The following is an 18,641-nucleotide window of genomic DNA, read 5'->3' as shown; positions in this document are numbered from 1 at the left end:
CTAATTCATTACTTTTTTTTAATGGCACTCTTTTCTGTAGTAGCAGTGGTATTTCTCACACCTTCACAGATGTCACTTTTTTTATTGTTAATTCATTCTGTGTAGTTGGTTCGAAGGGTAAATGTGATAGACATATTCTGATTATTCATAAAGCAATGTTTATCTGAACAAACATAGGCTATTACTGTCTCATTTTGAATTTCTAAATGTTTTAATATTTTAGCCCTCTAAATCATAGCAAATATATTTTAAAGTCAGGTTTTTGCTAGTGAATATCAAATATTCCTAGAATGTTTGTGGTCTAAAGTTCGAAGAACCATCATATAGGCTGAAATATTGAAGAAATGCATTGTTTTTAAATCTCGTTTTATGTTATTTTCTCTCTCGACTATCAGTCGAATAGTACTTTTTTTATTGAATTTGTATTCATACAACATAACTCTACATGGAAAAAACTGGCTTCATGTCCCAAACTTATGCTATGATGAGAAGTTATCATATCCAACACACACAAAAAAGAACAAACCCAATAATGTTAGCAGTTCTCAAAATTGTTTTTATTTATATTAACCATTTATATGTATCCACAGCAGCATTCTTAACGATCCCCACTTTATATATGCAATCGATTACAAAGGAGAGGAGGGTTGAGACTGGATAACTCACGCTAAACTGAAATTAATTAAATGAAAAAAATCTCTGAGGAACTGATGGAGGGGGGGGGGGGGGGTATTAAACAGGGGCGGGGGTTACAACCTGTTTGAACATGCACCTTTCAGATTATGCTGAAGCCTTAGACAATTGCATCCACAGGATCGAAAATATCTAAATAAGTAAAAAAAAAAAGAAGACTACGCTACAGCAAAATAAAGTTCATAAAGCGACAAAAGATAGACGCGTGTGCCCTCCGTGTTAAAAAAGAAAGTAGCAGGTCAGCACATGGTTTTCCTTTAAATACACTGCTACTACTCCCATTAATTTACCCTGCCACAAACAACCTTGAAAAAAAAAATGTTTTTACACACCTTACAAGAATCTCTACTCCCCGGATGTACCCTCATATTGGACCGTGGCTTTAGCCGGGGATTACCAGGTCAGCTCCGGGTTAACAGAGAGGTTTTTAACTTAAAACCAGACCACAAGGTGCATTGCCGTGGAAGCCTGGAGGCCGCTCCACTCGGGTTGAATTTATGTTGCAGGAATTTATAACGAGCTGCTATCTGTAGCTCAAAAATCACAGAAGTGTGTGTCACTATATACACCAATTGAATATAATAACATGGTTTGTTATCAATGGATATTAATGAGAGTATATCAATGATAGTTAGTTCATATGAGTATCTTTCACAGAGGAATCCTCAGATGGTGCACCGTTAGTGAGACACGGGTCCAGATGTGTCTTTAGCTTCCCTGGATTTCCTTCACCATTAGTCCACCTCCTCCATGTTGCTGTAGGATGGAGCTCCGCACTCTCCGTGTGCGAAGAGGTCCGAGGGAACCTCCGGGTTCAGCGTGGTCGGCCCCTCAGGATCCAGGTCTGCCCCGAATAGTGACTGGCTAGCGGCCTGTAAAATAAACCAGCGTTTAAGATAAATGTGCTGTATAGTTTCTGGGAGTGTATGTGTGGGGTGATTTAAATAACATGCATGGAGACTATAAAAAGATGCAGATTTTATTTCCATAAAAGGAGAACAGTGATTTATATATATTAGGAAGCAGCATTAAGATGGAGGTATCTAAAAACATTATTATTTTTAAATAAAAAATGTCAACAATGCAGTGATTCCAAGCGTACAGAGAGAATTTAAATCCTTCAAGTTATGATTATTCTTTGCAATTATACATGTTATGGCAGACTACATACACATATAGGGCTGTAACTGACATTCATTTTCTCATTGATTAGTCTGACAGCTATTTTCTAGATTAGTCGAACATGTCAAATAATGAAAAGAAAGAATTGAAGGTAATAAAAAAAAAAAATCCTAAAATCTTTTGTTTTGTATGACTCAAAATACATTCAATATGAAAAAAAAGAGGAAAATATCAATATTTGAGAGGCTGAAAACAGCATTTTCTGAAGTTTTGAATGAAAAAATAAGAATAATTAAAATTGTTCATTGTTTTTCCGTCAAATGTATAGTGGAATAATAACACACACACACACACACACACACACACACACACACACACACACACACACACACACACACACACACACACACACACACACACACACACACACACACACACACACACACACACACACACACACACACACACACACACACACAATATTTATGTTTTTGAGCTCCAAATATGTCCATAATCAAAGTCTTTCCACAGAGTGACACATTGAAATACATTCAGAGGTGGACGGTATTTCTTATCACACTTTCTTACACATTTCTTATTTAACTTGCATTGTCAGTCAATTTCTCATCTTGTTATATTAAAAAAAAAACAGAGCAACACATAGTTTACTACATTTCATCCTGAGAACTTAAAATACTCACTATATGGCTTTCAAATGTATAAATACATAAAGGACCAACTAATACAAGCATTTTAATAAAAGAAAAAAGTCATGAAAAAAAGAAAAAAGGAGAAGATATTGCAAAACAATTACTATAACAATTTAAGCACTTTAAAAAAGCAGCAGCAATTGGTCACACGGAAGGTTTCCTTTGCTTCATGATTAGACATTTACATTAAAACACTGTTGCCGTGCCTCTTCTCACACTGCAGGAAGTAGCGATCTCTTCTCTTTAGAGTGTAGTGCAATACTAGCCTTCCATAGTGGCTACAACTTTGTCATTGCTCAGCTGATAAGCACTCGATACATTACTGTACAACTATGGTTTCTTCAGATCCTATCTGAGAGTCCAATTGTACAGAGCTCTAACCCAGCTTTCACTGCCTTTCTGTGTGTTGGATTTATTTGCCAAAGATTTAATACAGCTCCATGATTAAATAATCAATGTCTGAGAACTATTTAAAGAAAATGTGAGTTAAACTTGGCAAATTTGTCAAAAAGCACACAAACTGAAAGCAAGAGTCAATTAACTGCATAGAGGCAATGTAGTTAAGGTGTACACTCAATGTACCGGTGCTGTGTGTTGATAGTATTATTCTACTGCAACAAGTAACCGCCTGGTGTGCTGTTGTCCAATCAGTGTTGAAGATACATTTAGGCGATTTGAACAACACATTCCTCAGTGAATGCTATATTGACCAAAAGAAGCCAGCACTGTTTTCAGCTGCAAAATCAGCTGTCCTTTTCCATCCCGCGTTGTCATTTACCATCAACACTGATTGGACATTTATATCAAATCTGAGGGGTTTTCTGTTTAATCACAACGGTTTATTATTCTAAAGACGATATTTTTGCTCTTCCATGGCTTTAATGTGTCACGAAGCGCTTAAATGTGGCTTAACAATTAATACAATCTTATAATTGTGTCTCTCCACAGTTAAATTAAGATGATCAGATGATTCAAATGCTCTGCTTACAAAGAACTCTGCTGCTTATCAAATCAAGCGCTTCTTGAACCTGGCAACCTGGCATCTGACAAAAAGTGTTCCCTAAAATCAATAAATAATTATCGCCATAATAGTGCAGCCCTATGCTTTAGTAGAATTTAAAAGGTTGAGCCATGTGATGTTATACATACACTTCAAGATGTAGGTAAACTAGCTGAAGCCCATGAATGCATTACTCAGTACTTCCACAAGAGGATTGGTTAAGTATTTAAACTCCCCTGAAGTTTCCCATCTAACCTGACATACTTCTGAAAGCACCGGCTAAACCCCCGCTCAGGCCCAGTTGGCTCTGTACAGCAGAGGGTAGACCAGATTAAGGAACAGAGCGAACAGCGCTGCCAGCGTTCCCACAACAAAGTATCGCACACAGTCATCGTCAGGATAGTCCGACATCCTCTGCCTGCGGGGCCGCCGCACCGCCCCATCGCTTCTGTCCGCCTCCTCCTCCTCCTCCTCCTCATCTTCGTTCCTCTGCGTTTGTCGTCTCCGCAGCGGAGAGCGGAACAGTCCGCGGGGGCCTTCGTCAAGCCCCTCCTCTTCTTCCTCCAGTTCCCGCCATATTAGAGAGGCCTGCGATTGGCGGAAACCGGTGTCAGCTTCTCGGAAAAGGCGTTGACTAACAAATACTTTGATTACATTTAGAAATATTTAGCTGGTGAAACCCACAGGGACAATTTCATAGGCTTGTTTGGCAGACCTCAGATGGTTAAATGTTTCATTAGGATTGTCTGAAGTGGGGTTGTACGAGTTGCTTATCCACAGTCAGTGTATTACCTACAGTAGATGCTGTTTGGAGAAACAATAGCAGTACCAGCAGGAAGCTAAGCAATGCACTGCTAAGGACGGGTACTGCTGTACAATATATTTAGAATATTTTTGACCCCTTAACCTTGCCCTGACAAAATAAAATACATATTACCGTAGCCCCAAATCAACGGTAATTCATTGCTCAGTTTCCTGCCGGTACACCCGTCTGTTTCTAAAAACTGTCCGCATTCCGACCGCCATCTTGTAGTTACACTGACAATGGATAGGTTCCTAATACAACTCTACTTGTAAACATACCATCTCCTTTAAGTTTGTAAGGATATTCTAAAGATGTAATAGTTATACATATTTGGGATTATCAATTACACACAAGCATCTAAACTGTTTTCCTGAAGCCAAATCCCATGGTAGGAAAGGTATGCACACGCTACACAACCTGGTACATATCGGGAAAAAGGGTTGTGCAAGTGGACTTGAATACACTCACTGCAGACCGCTTATCTCTTGTATTCTATAAGATGATATACAGTCTTAAGTCATTAACAGCATCACAAGGTTACACCTGACAACCAACGTGATAAAAAGACAACACATTTGTTGAATTCTGAATCAGTCAGCAAGTGGAGACGACAAAAGTGAAGGAGATCATGCTCTGTGATACGACCCCCCTCTGAACTTACCAACTCCACATAGACGTGTAAATGTTGGAGAGCACAGCTCGAGCTCTCCACCTCATCACTCAAACAGAAATCCTCACAAAAGCACTCCACTCCACTAAAGCTGCAAAGAATGAAATGTGTAAAGAAGCTAATGCTGCCAGACAGCTGAGCTTTGTTAAATGCAAGGAAGGATTGAAGGATGGTTCCATTCTGAAGCCACAGGCTGCAGTTATTAAGCAGCTCACAGCATGAGCTCCTGTCATGACTCAGTTAAAGAGATATTGGTTCCCAGAGACACTAAACACACAGACCTCTCTCAAAAGACCTACCAAATAGAGCTCATTTCCGAATCTTGAGTAACCGGGTCATTATTTCTTTAAAAAAACATTAGTGAAAAGAGTGCAATATAGTTTTATTATAATGGAAAGAAGGCAGATACAGTATCTCTACGGCTGATACCTCAAACACTCAGCAACTCAAACCAAAACGATTTCATTGATAAATAGCCAAACAGGTAATTAGTATTATATGCATTTTTTATTTTGGGGTGACTGTCGATTTAAGACAAAACAAAACTTACATGGCATTAACTGTGATTCTGCAACACTTCACCCCAAGCTATTCCATTCATACCGATTCAGGGTGAAATTCTCACAAGTAAATTGAAAGAGGGGCTAACTTCTCACTCAAAGGTTTATAAGAAAGATGATATTATAACCATGGCTCACACATCTCAATGTGAAGCCCTCTGTCTCAGTGTTGTGGCGCCCTCACCTGGCTGGCAGTGGCTCCTGCAGAAGTGGGCGACTCGGCTCCTACGGGCCTGAGGAAGCGCGGTTGCCTCTCCACGGGGGAGTTTCGCCGCCGGTAGAAAAGGACGTAGGCGTAGCGCGTCACCACCTGGCTCTCCTCCACCATTGTCACGGTGCTGTCATCAAACAGACGCCAGCCTGTGGGACAGGGAGGACAGGTAGAGGGGGAGAAAAAAAAAGGTAGGATTGAAGAATTGTCACAACTGCTAACAATTATATCCAGCTGGGAATACGGCACAGTTCCAATCTAACCCCTACTTCCTCTCCCTCTTCACTGCCACTCTGTTTGAGAATTCGCCACATTAACTGCAGTTTCAAACGAACTAAAGGGGTGTGGATGTTATTAAAGCCTCCAACAGGAAGTCTGCATCAGCCCTGATTAACCTGCTACGTGCAACGATGTAAACATTTACTAGTAAACTTTGCAAAATAAGAAACATTTTAGGTTACATTTTATTTTAAATGTTTTACATAGGGTCATATATACCAGTGCCTAGTTTAGAAAAGTTTGTATATTTGTACAGCTCACTAACATCTGATTTAAACCAAAAAATAGTTTTACAAAGAAGAAACGCCCCTTTACTGAATTTACACCGTGGATATAAAATGTTATTGTTTCTGCCGGAGAGAGTGGAGTTTATCCCAAAGCTATTTACCCCCTCCACCCAAAAGAAGGGCCATCATTCAGCTGAGAGTGACACTACTGACCGAGTTCACTCAGTCAGAAAGGGGGAGGGTGTAGGGTTGGGTTTGGAATTGGGCCTAAAGCTTACTGACTGCACACTCACCAACATCACTGCGCTGGCTGTTCTTGTCACTGGGCAGGCGGGCGTAGGAAGTGTAGTGACCTCCGATCATTCCTCCATAGTGGTTGATGACTGCGTACAAGTCGTAGATGGGAGGTTGTTGCATATCATCCTTCTGGCCAATACAGAACTTACTAAGATCCAGATTCCTAGAAGACAGGAGTGCACAACGGTGTAAACATATGATTAAAGTAAATCTAAACAAATGCAACAGGTGGTTGGAGTTCAACTTTTGACTGTGCGTTTACCTGACAGGGAAGTCCACCATGTCGTTGATCTTGTCCCTCCAGATGAAGCTCCTGAAGGAGAAGCGTTTGAGCTGGATGATCAGGATGTTGGGCAGACGCCACAGCAGCAGCTGCTTGGAGGCCTCTCGGTGCTGCTGGCACTTTGGACAGTACCTGCAGGACAGACAGAGTGTGGATATGAATCACTGCTCTACATCGCCCTGCTCCCCAGGAAAATACAAACACTACAGTGAGGGGATGAAATATTAAAAGACGTCAGTTTCAAAAGAAAATGAAGGCACTCTGACTTGTGGAAACCAGGAGGTAAAGGCCTTCACTGAATGCCCCTTTAACAGATTTAGTATGCATGTGTTTGTATGCTAATGCATGCTGAGATCCCTTCTAAAGTAAACGCAGATAAGATGTCGTTTAAAATATAGAGGTCATTTTGGAGGACTTTTGTCATGAATTTCTGTATTATTTTATAGAGAGTGTGTCCAAAACATGATCAAATGCTCCTGAAATGAATATACAAATATTGTGTTAATGCAACCTTGGGAGGCAACAAGAAAGAAAGTTCTTGCATTATTTTAGTTTGAAATCCCAGAATAAAGATCCCTACCATGCCTCCTCTGGAGCCAGCACCTCTGGCCTGGTGAAGAGGTTGAGGCACTGCTCCAGGGTGAAGTGTCCTGCTCTGGCCGTCTCACTCAGAGAGCCGGGGTCCTCGTCGTACTCCAGCTCCTTAGAGCTCACCAGCACGTACTCCTTCAGACGCTCGTTGTTTTTCCACACCAGCTCCAGGGTGGCGTCTTCAGGGAGGTCTGCAAGAAGGTCCTCTGCGAAGGGGGCGTGGATAAAACCTTTGTTTTACAGCGTTCATTGAATACAAGCTTATGTTACATAAAGAAGAAGAACCCACTACACATTGTAATATAGTGTCGTACACCAGAAACCACGGTCTTAAAACATTACTATGGAGTAACTGTAATTCCGCAAATCACGACAAAAACATACATGAGAATAGGATTACTAAGAATCCAACTGAATATCAGTACTTAAGGACATTCTGGTTGTACCTCTTTCATCCAGCCTCTGTTCCTTGTTGTTGTAGTCCAGCACAGCGATATAGAACTGACTGGCGTGACCCGATGCTGATTCAATTGGCTGCTGATAGCCTGTTACTGCAGCTGTAAACAAATGACAAGATTGAGGACTAAAGGGATGTAGAGACAGCAAATGATCATAGAAATATTTAAACAAATATCTGAACAATGTAACCCCTTGGCAAGGCAAGTTTATTTATATAGCATCTTTCATCACAAGGCAATTTCAAGTGCTTTACAAAAATGAAAGACATTAAGAAAATAAAATAGTCATATTTCAACATTTATTCAACATGTCTAATTCAAGGTTTTTGTTTGTAATATCGATATCCTGTGAAAAGCAAACATTCTACGTTGCTTAGTTCAATTCATAAGCTTTGAATGACTCGGCGGAGATTGACAGCCACCGTTTTTTTTCCAATATTTGCAACACTTGTGGATATTTGTTTTTTTATATACCCACTCTTGCCTACTTTTGGAAAATGAATAACCAGCAAGATTCAACATGCAATTTATGATTTTGGTGGTGTGTTATAGTACACAACGTAAACTTGAGTCCTCCCTAATCCCAGCTATGATCCATAGAGGTGAATAACTTAATGTGACAGGAACAAAACACTGCTTGGGGTTCTGAGTTAATGTTAAGCTTTATTATTACCTTCTGGGCGCACTGCTTTCTCACAAGACGTCTCTTTCTCTGCCAGATGGTCCAGAGAGCAGCAGGAAGCAGAGGAGATCGGCTCAGAGAATCCTGAGTCTGCAGTCCGTGTGGTGGAGAGGGAGTTCTGGGAGGAGGACAGGGAGTCCCCGGAGAGGAGCGCTGAGGCTTGAGCGGACTCTGCTTGGGCCTCAGGCAGCAGGGGGGGGCTCTCCAGATCCTGATCAGCTGCTCCTACACTGCTGCCACCCACAGCCTCATCCACGGACCCAGGGCCCTCAGGAGAGCCTGCTGGCATTGGGGGGAGGTCAGTGCGGGACTGGGGTGTTTCGGGGGATGTCCTGTCTGACTGGAAAGGAGGCTGGAACACGTTGACGGAAAACCTGCACAGAGAAGATCAACATTAACTGACAGCGGACTGCATTTTTAAAGTGGGCGATTCCTTGCAGAGATCTTTAAATGACAGGGACAATGAATCCCTGTTGAATATATACGAGTAGTTGTAACATGCAATTTATTTTGTTATCTAAAAAGTAGTGTACCTGGTGTAGCCCTCCAGCAGTTGGGTGAGGCGGGCGTAGGAGAGGCGGGACTCTGGCACGCTGATCAGGAAGGGCAGGCCCACGTTCTCTGTGTTGGGGCGACACAGACCCTTGTGATGGAGCCAGTGGGTCTTCTGACAATCTCTGTCAAATGTAGAAGAGATTTGTAAAAATTGGCAGATTCAGAAATAATTTCTACCCCAACAAATCTTATTCTTACGATCTTGACATGTAATCGAGTGGTGCAGGAATGAGTCGTAAAACCAGGAAATGTGTTAGCATTTCACCACTTCAAGTTCCCTTGTCCCAAAGTCAAACGTTTTTTGTATGTGTTTTTAGTTAGATGCTTGAAATAAGATCTGTGGTTAACACAAGCTGAAGAGATTTCCACCTTTGTTTCTTATAATAAAAGCTTTTGTGTGTTCAAAAAAATGGCAGTTGCTAACAAGTGAGCAAATGAGACTATCATCACGCTGAACATTAGCCACCTTTAGCTCAGCAGTGGTGATGCGCAGCCATGCAACACTGATGTCGTTTATTTATAGCCTAACTTAGTGTTTTACTTTTGCCGATAGCATTTACACTTTAAAAATCATAAAATATGTGAATATGTGGAGATTGTCCCGCTAAACAAAATGTGTAAGTATTATTAACGTGTTTGCCAAATATATTTCTTTCTGCAATATTCCAAAATCCAATGGAAAAATCGTATTGACTATTGTCGAGGGAGCCCTTGTGACGCTAACTTCCGGGTCATCCTTCAAAGATACGTCATCACTGCACCACTCTATTTTGGGCAAGGCATCTGGTAGTAGAACTCACTGGTTGCAGTAGCCCACACGATAGCAGCGTGTGCAGCGCTTCAGCTTGTCGTCATCACACACCGGAGGCTTCAAGCAGGCGGCACACTTAGAGATGGGAATATTAGGGACCTGGAGTCTCTGTAGGGAAAACACATGGCAAAGGAAAAAAAACTCAATATCTTTAAATCACCCACATTTAATACGCTTTAGGAAAAATCCGGTTTTAATCACCTGCTGCACTCGGAGCAGAACCACCCTCTCTTTGGCCATGTCTTTGGAGAGCACCTCAAAGCAGAACAGCATGTCGGAGGAGGACACCGTGTCCAGGGAGTGGGACCGCAGGAACATGCGCTGGAAGCGGTTTTTCCCCACCTGAGAGGACAAAATAACGAGTACAGTTGTGTCCTTCAGCAGGCCGTCTCCAATTGCTCCATTTACAGTTTGTTTTATTTGCGTTCCAAACCCACATAATGAGTACAGAAAACATGTGAAACTTAAGGGTAAAGTTAAACAAGTAATAGTATTGTAATTATTATTTTTAACTGTATGTGTTCACTCATCATATGTATCTGTATTTTCTTTTGTTGTGTATGCCCTGTAGTAATATTATTTCTTAAATCGAAAAAACATTTGAAATAGAAATCATGTTAGAAATGTCAGGAAAAAATAACTGTGAATATTTGTTATATCACACCTCTGCCAGCCTGAGGTTCTCTGGTTTGACGCGGACATTCCTGGAAATGGATTCGAGGACTTCAGCCGTGCTGGAGTTCTCCTTACTCACACTCACCAAGAACTGAGACACAGATAAACATAAATAAACATAAATGAACATTAGACAAAAGATACATCTTGTGAAAACATATAAAGGTATATGTGCTTAAGTGGAGATTAGAAAGGTATGTTATCTTACCTTGATGGGTTTCTTATGAGGTTCCTTAGCAAAGTAGAAAACTGAGAGCACCTTTTGTTTCTGGGGTAGGGGCACGGGCAGGTAAAGGAAAGGGTCAAAGGTTATGGACACCTGGAGAAAAAAAAGAGAGACGTGAGGAATGGTGAAAGGAATGATTTATTTCAAAAACAAAGCAAACATTTCCATATTAGGAAGAACATTTTGAAGAAGGTACCTTGGAGCACATGGGGCAGACCAGCTTGGATTTGAACTGGCCCTGGAAGAGGTCCACTATGAAGGAATCGTTTCTCATCTTGTGCCTCTGCCATGCCTCCTCTGCCACCACCTGCACCAATACAGAAATCACATCAGAATGACCTACAGCTTCACCATTTAAAGAAACAAACAACACTAATAACTCAGATACTTATTGATGCCTCTTAAATGAATTACAACTCAACCAATTATATGAGGCAGCGTTAGAAAAGGGAAACATATGGGGAAAAGGGCATAGGAAACCCAGTCCATATCTGGTAACCTCCGTTTTCTCTCCTCAAGATCTCTGCTGAAAAACCTGACCTGTTACTTTAGTACCCTCAACCAAGAAATCCAAATTAAGTGGGTCTTAACAATCCTGCTCGAGGGAGTGTAGATCAGTTTCTGCATACCATGCACATGTTTGTTTATGTCCTCATGACATTTTATAAGAGAGGAGTGGGCCATTTATTCTCAGAAATTCAACACTTTGTCTTTTACCTTGGAAATATCCCTAAAGGTTTCAAAAAAAGCGACATATCCCCTTTTGAGGAGAACCCCTCCCTCCATTGCTTTTCTTATAAACCTAAAACACTATTAGCTCAATAGAAAAAATCACTTCGCTTTCATTTTATTTTTATTTGCACAGATTTGACAGTATTTTTTTTTTAACTTATTCTAAGTCACAAAAAACAAGAACATCAGAATTGACAAGAAGGAACAGTTAATATTTCAACAGAAAATTCCACAAAAGGAACATTCTTTTATTTGTCATTACCCTGTGAAAAGTAAGAATTTAAGTGCTAGTGGCCATGCTTAAAGCTAAGTCACTTATCACAGCACGTTTACCACTCAAGACTTCTAAACCCCACCACCTCTCGATAGCTCATAGGTGAGAGAAACACCCACCTCATCCAGCCGCCCGTCAGAGTCCACCGTCTCCGTGTAAGGTTTGTTCTGGATGCGGTTCAAGTCTTCATGGAGCCCGTCCAGCAAGAACGCCATGAACTCCTGGGCGTCGTGCTGGGCGTAGCCTGTAAACTGACTGGCTTTACTGGCCACTATAGCCTGTACGGGGACAAAGAAGGAGTGGGAATGAGGGGCATTAAGGCACTGATCACGTTGCTCTTGCTACACTCAGCATGATATGTTTCCTTTGAGAAGATTAGGTATAGTTCACATGGAAAATCTCTGCTTGTGTACCTTGAGTTTGGAGGGTTGGAAGGCATGATGTGTTCCTTTCCAAAGGGCCCTGAGGAGCACAGCGAAACCAATGGCTAGCCGGCCTCCTGTCCCCAGAGGATTATTGCAGTTGATTTCTGACTCAAACCCTCGATCTACAGGAGTAACGAAAGAAGGCATGAGACACCGGGAGACATCAATCACAGAGGTCCCTGGAGCTTAGACGTTTATGGATACAGACCGAAAGGACATCACGGATACATTTCCTCAGAATGTATCCGTGTGGAGGAATGTGAAAAGTAAAGCCCTTTAGTTGAAGACCAAAGATAAAAGCTTTATTGGTTTTAAAACATTTTAAATGCAAAGGTTTAAATTCAAATGAAAGGTAGTTCTCTAAACTGATACCCACACAGTTCCAGTTAAATGTCATTTAAAAAAAGGATTGGATCTTTCGATTTTTTACGTTCATACTTATGTTTTATTAATATATCTTTTTTTTTTACTAAAACAGAAAGAAAAGAAAATAACATATTTATTTCAAGTTAAAGGTGGGGTAGGTAATTTTGGAGAAACCAGCTTGAGTGCGCTAGAATTAGAAAATACACAACCGGAAAAAATCTGCCACTTCCTTACAGAGCCCCTCCTCCAACACACACAAACGCTCACATGACCAATGAGGGCACGAGATAAGTTTGTGCACAGATGGAAGGCTGACAGGCAGGCAGGCCATCCAGTTATTTTAGCCGGGCCGGCTCAGATGATTGGCCGTGCTTTTTACAGCGCCACAGCTTCCACAGATGACATTTTTTTATGTATTTATTGTCAAAGCATTTAATATATTCATCGCTATCGGGATGTTAAGAGCATTCCATGGAATATAACAAAAAGTGTTTCTGAAATAAATTACATACCCCACCTTTAAATGTCCAATAAAAGATCAATTTTTTTTTTTTTTTCATAAACATAAGAAGTAAAAGAAAACAATCAAATAAAAATTAAAAAAAATTATAAAGATAAAAAAATTAAAGTTAAAATGTGCACATTGTAATGTAACCTGTGCTAAGGAAACAAACTAGATAGTATTCACCATGGAAGTAATCCCTGAGTTCTCTGCTGTTGGACAGGGATTGGATGACGCTGTTCATGAAGCAGGTGTTTCCGAGGTTGACCAATCCTGTAAAACCAGGCAGGCACACCTTCTTCTCCTCCTCTTCTTCATGGCGCTCGTTGCTGGCGGGAGTGGCGTGGGTCATGGGCTGCACCATGCAGGTGGGTTTAGGCTGTGTGAGAAAGATTAATACATAAATTCTACAAATTAAAAACATTCTAAATAAGTCATTTCAAATATCTGATATTGCAATTAGGATATGAATTGTAAAGGATTTGTCATCTTCCTGCTCACCGTGGTAACAGCTAGCTCTGGCTTGGAGATAGGGACATGCTCAGAGACGGAGCGAGGAGCCACGTTATCCAGACCTCCATCATCCATCCTGGACAAGGCTTTAGGGGGCTTGGGTTTCTCCTCCCCGACCCTGGGGGGCTCCTCCATGGCGGGGTGGTTGTGCTGGCTGCTGCCCGGCTGACTCTTCTCCATGCAGGATGGGCTGGAAGGAACAGCGACCTTGGCTCCACCCACTGCACCTTGAACAGGAGAATGGAGCTTGTGGTTAGAAGCTAAAGGTCTGCACAAAAACAAGACACTGGACGGTGCTGGCCGTGAATAGCTGTAAACAGAGTTTGTAAAGCCTTTTCATGAAGGCAGACTTTAAAAATAAAAAAATGGTGCAAAAATCATTATTTTTGAGTTAATACAGGGTTCCTGCAGGTTTTAGCAACTCAAATGTAAGACTTTTTAAGACCACTTTGAATAGAATTTAAGACCTATTTCACGACAAGAAAGTATGAAGGAAAATTACTATGAAAGAAGAAATACGAAATAAGTAAATGTATTCATGTGCAACATAAGAACGATGACTGAACATAACAGCATAACAGTACACAGAACTGTGTTAGCGTGTTAGACAAAAAGTGTGTGTGTGTGTGTGAGACAAGAGCTATATTCAGAGCTCTGCTGCCTTCATGCTGTTGTATGATTATGATAATGGTGTTTAGCTACGGTATTTAGCATCCACAGCACCTCCGCTTTTAGGGTTGACGTAGACTGCTGCTCTAGCTAACGCTGCATTAGCTAACGCTGCATTAGCAAAACGAACACGTTGCACCTCGCCCACTGGCTCGCTGCTGCGAGGAGCTGAGAGTGTGAGCTGGCTTACTGGTGTGGTTTCCTGCTTGCTGCGAGACATCTCGAATGGACACGGGAAGGGGGGGGGTGCTGAGGGGGCTGCCCCATCTGCGAGGCTCCATTAGCACCCCCCCCCCCCAAGCGCGTCACATTTTTGCCGCTAAAAGAGTGTGTGTGTGAGGAGCTATTTGGGTCGTCGTTACGTCACTTAGTACCAGGAAGAAAAAGAGAAATCTCCAACGAGGCGTTCTGGGGCAGCATAGACAGGTCTTTTCTGTGTTACGGGCCGTCTCCACAGCAGCGTTAAAAAAATCTTGAAACGCTTCTGCCCATTCACTTTCCCTCACTTTTCGCCGGAATGCATTGTGGGCAGGCGAGCGGAGATTCTCAGGATTTTCAAGATCCAAAGTTGAACAATGTTCAACTTTTGAAGCTGAGGAGGAAGCGTCAGCCAATCAAATCCCGTGTACGCAAATCTGACAGTTCAAGCTCTAGCCAATCAAACGGCGTGTATGCTGGGAGAGCCAGACCGCAGGTCATTTCCTCATATTCCAAAAAATGGAGGAGAAATTAGCGGTAGCGAATCAATCACCCGGTGCTTTATGACCAGACCTACCGGGATATAAACCGGAGGAGCCAGGCATGGAGGGAGGTGGCAGAGACAGTGGTATGTTTTCGCCTGTTTTGGGGAGTTTATATCCAGTTTACTTCGGGCTTTTTGGCTTCGTATGTCGCGGGCGGGAGATTCATGTGATTGGTTGATCGCAAAAAAATCCCCAAGCCTCAGATACGCCCACCTCCAAGATTTTTTTAACGCTGACTGCCGCTAGCTGAGGCTTGGTTGGTTGCTAGGTTACTAGCTGGGTGTTCTTTGATAAGGGGCCGGGGAAAACAAAGTTAGTGATTACTGGTGCCATGTTGATTTAGTTCAATACAAATTGTTGGGGAGCCAAAGCCTGATTTTTGGATGAACCTTGTTTCGTCTGACAACGTTTATGTTTATGCTGTTTCTTGTAGCTTGGAGGTACCTCTTCAAAATACAGGAGCGTGCCCGGTGATATCCCTTGAGCATTTTCGGATATTGACCCCTTCATGGCCAAAACGCCAAAATCCCAGAAAAATAAGGATTTATGAGATTTCATGCAATAATATTGAAATATATTCAAATCAAATGCATCACATTTGCCTTCCCCAATGTTTACATTCATACAGTGCATTGTATTCTAACTTATTTAATATGAACCCTTTCAAGCTGACCCAGCAAAACATACTTTTGTAGTGCAGTGAATTCTGCAAAGACAATGCAAACAAATTCTCTCTTTTGCTCACGCAACTGCGTGGCGTTTATTACCAACAACAAAAAGGAAAGGCAAGCAGATTGTTGGATAAAACTTTGCTCATTATCATATAGAAATGACACATTACAAATATTGCTGATGATCATCTAGTCTTAGGATCTTGAGCATCCCACCCTGAAACATGCACAGAACATTGTGCATGGCAAACCATGCACTTTACAACTGCAATTATTGGAGTTGCAAGGGGTCTCACTCTTGCAGCCACACCAGAGGCCTGTACTACGAAGCCGGATTTTCGCTTAGCCGGCTGACTTCAGGGAAAACTCGGGCTTTCCGGTCCTACGACGCTGGTTCTCTTTTTAGCGGGCTTGATCTCCATGGTAACTTATGCTGAGCGGCTAACCTCCTCCGGAGCAGGTTAGGTTGCAGGCTAAGAGATCAACTCAGTGAAAGCACCGCCTGCTGACCAATCAGAGCTCCGTGTGCGGAGTTTAAAGCTATCAAGTCATATTACAGGATAGAGGAAATACAGAAAAACTGCCGTTGCAGGAAAGACGGCCGGCAAAAATCAACTGACTGTGTGAACGTGAAAATTAATAGAATATCCCCTCCCATCTTCAGAGCAATCTGACTATTATAATATTAGCATTAAGAAAGCTTACTTAAATATCTGCCACGACATAAGTAACCAGATCAGAGTAACATTAAGTACAGTCCGCGGCACTGTGAGTGCAGACGTCGATGTGTCCCATTATCATTCATATCATATCACATCATAATGTATCATATATTTCCTTATTTGAGTCAGCTTCTTGAGCCGTATCTGGCCGTGCAACACTCACAGTGTCACATACTGTATGCAGAAGTATTATTTTAAGCAACACATTAAGTTGACGAAACACTCGAGTCAAATTCTCCTAATTAAAGTCAGATCCACTCGTGTCTTGGACGGGGCAGTGATATCATAAACCTGTTAATGTACGCATTCAAACACTTTTTCTTTTACCAGCTGTATTCACCTTGCAGGTGCAGCTATGTGGCTTTTATCCTGGATAAAGTGTTTAAGTCATGGATGTTTAAAGTTTAACTTCTTCATATTTGACTAATATTAAAGTTCACTTTTCATTCAGGAAGTATGACACTGCGCTGTCAGTACGCTTGTCCATGTTTGAGATTGGTCGAATGCTCCAAATACCACCCCTTTCATGTGAACGCGCACCTAACTAGATAGGACACCGCTGGCTTGAGCGATCCACTTGATAACCAGCGTCGTAGTACAGTTTAGCGAGAGCGCGTATGTTTTGGATTGGGCCAACCGGCTAACTCAAACATATCCGGGTTAGGTTGAACCAGCTTCGTAGTACAGGCCTCTGATCATCTCCCAAATGTAATCTGGGACAAGTTTGGCATCTTCTGGTAGATGGGCTGGGATCAGTGACCTGTTACACGTATCTTTTTTACATCCAAATTCCTCTGGGTTCAGTGGTGGCAGGAGGTTTACATTGAGATTTTGCCACAACATTGCCTGAAAGTGGGCCCTCTTAATATTCTCAATGAAGGCTTCATTTGTTGTTGGTAGAGCAGCAAGGTTTAGAGCAGACATATGTCCTTTCGCCCCAGACAAGTAGCCTTGTGTGTGACATGTCTGTGTTCTCCTTTATGCCATAACAGGCTGAGATGAAGGCAGTGGCTGGGTCGAGGACTTGCTGGAATGGTGCATCCATGTTGCCAATGGCTGATAGTTGGTACCCAGCTTTCAGGACTTTGATGACAGAGCCTTTTCCCAACCCATAGTAAGACGCTACAGTGTCACATCCCAATATGGCATGGGCTGGTAAAAGGTTCTCGACAATTTCTGAATGCTTGGACAGTGTCGCCTTGATGTCCACTATTGCTCTTTCCTTGCGGGGGGATTCCATGATGAGTAGTACATCCAGTCCTGCCTGATGGTAATGGTGAAGGAGTAGGACGAACACATCTGTGTCATCAGAAACCACAGAGATTTGATGGGCTTCTCCAGCACACGCCAGGACTTGTTGGACAATGATGGTGTCAGCTTCTTCCTGCTGATTTTCTAGCTCATATCGGCTCCTTCTTTCTTCCATCCTGATCTCGATGGGGCGTGAGTCCTCCCCTGTCACCACCAACTTGTGTTTGTTTGTGCCCCGTAGATGGAAAAGCCTGTCTTCGGTCAGTTCCTTAAATAGTAATTGGTTGAGCTGTTTCTTGTTTTCAATGGATGACAAGACAACCTTCTGGGCTGGTAGCTTAGTTGATAGGAGGAGATGATGTTTCCTATTGACCACTGTCTCCCTGACATCTCTGGTGACAGACTTGATACTGTAATCATAGTATCTGTCAAAGATGAGGTAGACATCACTCTCTGACAGGTATGAAATCAGCCGTGTTTTAACATTATCAATAAAATCAGCGACAGTACCATCAGCTGGTCAGTGTATGGTCCAAAGAAGTGCTGATCCATCAATGACAGTGACATCTGCATCACCGGCATTCCTCCTGGAGACTTCCACCTGGAGTGACTTCTTCAGTGTGGACTTGGCTTTACAAGTTCGCATTCCGTCCTCTGTGAACATGGCAGTTGGGACTGGTGCCAGCTCATAGGCAAGGACATCCTTCACGTCAACATCGCGGTCTCTAGAGAACAGTGCTCGAATAGATCACATTTAGGTCATACATTTTGGAGTTGCCAATTTTGATGGATTTGGTTGTTGTTGCCATGGTCTTCACTTTGCTTGAGATGGTGTTGTAAAATCCCTCTGGCCAGGTCTTTTCAAATTGTTCTAACATTGCCTCTCCAATATTTACAGCACTGTCTACACTGGCAGTT

General features: G+C 42.1%; 1 protein-coding gene across 4 annotated transcripts in view; it reads right to left on the bottom strand.

The window, feature by feature from the left end:
• Window positions 1-530: 530 nt before the first annotated feature.
• Window positions 531-18,641, bottom strand: part of usp19 (ubiquitin specific peptidase 19) — a 36,234-nt gene continuing 18,123 nt past the window's right edge. Inside the window, exons 10-26 of one of the 4 annotated variants that reach the window (XM_034144885.1) lie at window positions 13,656-13,894; window positions 13,341-13,533; window positions 12,275-12,408; window positions 11,981-12,139; window positions 11,052-11,162; window positions 10,838-10,948; window positions 10,619-10,720; window positions 10,156-10,296; window positions 9,944-10,062; window positions 9,122-9,265; window positions 8,580-8,962; window positions 7,895-8,005; window positions 7,438-7,654; window positions 6,837-6,989; window positions 6,571-6,737; window positions 5,745-5,920; window positions 531-1,565 (exon numbers count right to left, since the gene is read on the bottom strand). In XM_034144885.1, the coding sequence (XP_034000776.1) occupies window positions 1,428-1,565; window positions 5,745-5,920; window positions 6,571-6,737; window positions 6,837-6,989; window positions 7,438-7,654; window positions 7,895-8,005; window positions 8,580-8,962; window positions 9,122-9,265; window positions 9,944-10,062; window positions 10,156-10,296; window positions 10,619-10,720; window positions 10,838-10,948; window positions 11,052-11,162; window positions 11,981-12,139; window positions 12,275-12,408; window positions 13,341-13,533; window positions 13,656-13,894 (2,798 nt within the window). In that variant the 3' untranslated portion in view covers window positions 531-1,427. Of the gene's footprint in view, window positions 1,566-2,266; window positions 4,114-5,744; window positions 5,921-6,570; window positions 6,738-6,836; window positions 6,990-7,437; window positions 7,655-7,894; window positions 8,006-8,579; window positions 8,963-9,121; window positions 9,266-9,943; window positions 10,063-10,155; window positions 10,297-10,618; window positions 10,721-10,837; window positions 10,949-11,051; window positions 11,163-11,980; window positions 12,140-12,274; window positions 12,409-13,340; window positions 13,534-13,655; window positions 13,895-18,641 lie in introns of those variants that run through there. The other 3 variants (XM_034144886.1, XM_034144883.1, XM_034144884.1) reach the window with 3 other exon arrangements.

This window comes from Trematomus bernacchii, unplaced genomic scaffold (genome assembly GCF_902827165.1).
Source record: "Trematomus bernacchii unplaced genomic scaffold, fTreBer1.1, whole genome shotgun sequence".
Lineage (NCBI taxonomy): Eukaryota > Metazoa > Chordata > Actinopteri > Perciformes > Nototheniidae > Trematomus > Trematomus bernacchii.
The sequence above is the reverse complement of the archived record's forward strand: the minus strand, read 5'-3'. Positions and strand labels throughout refer to the sequence as shown.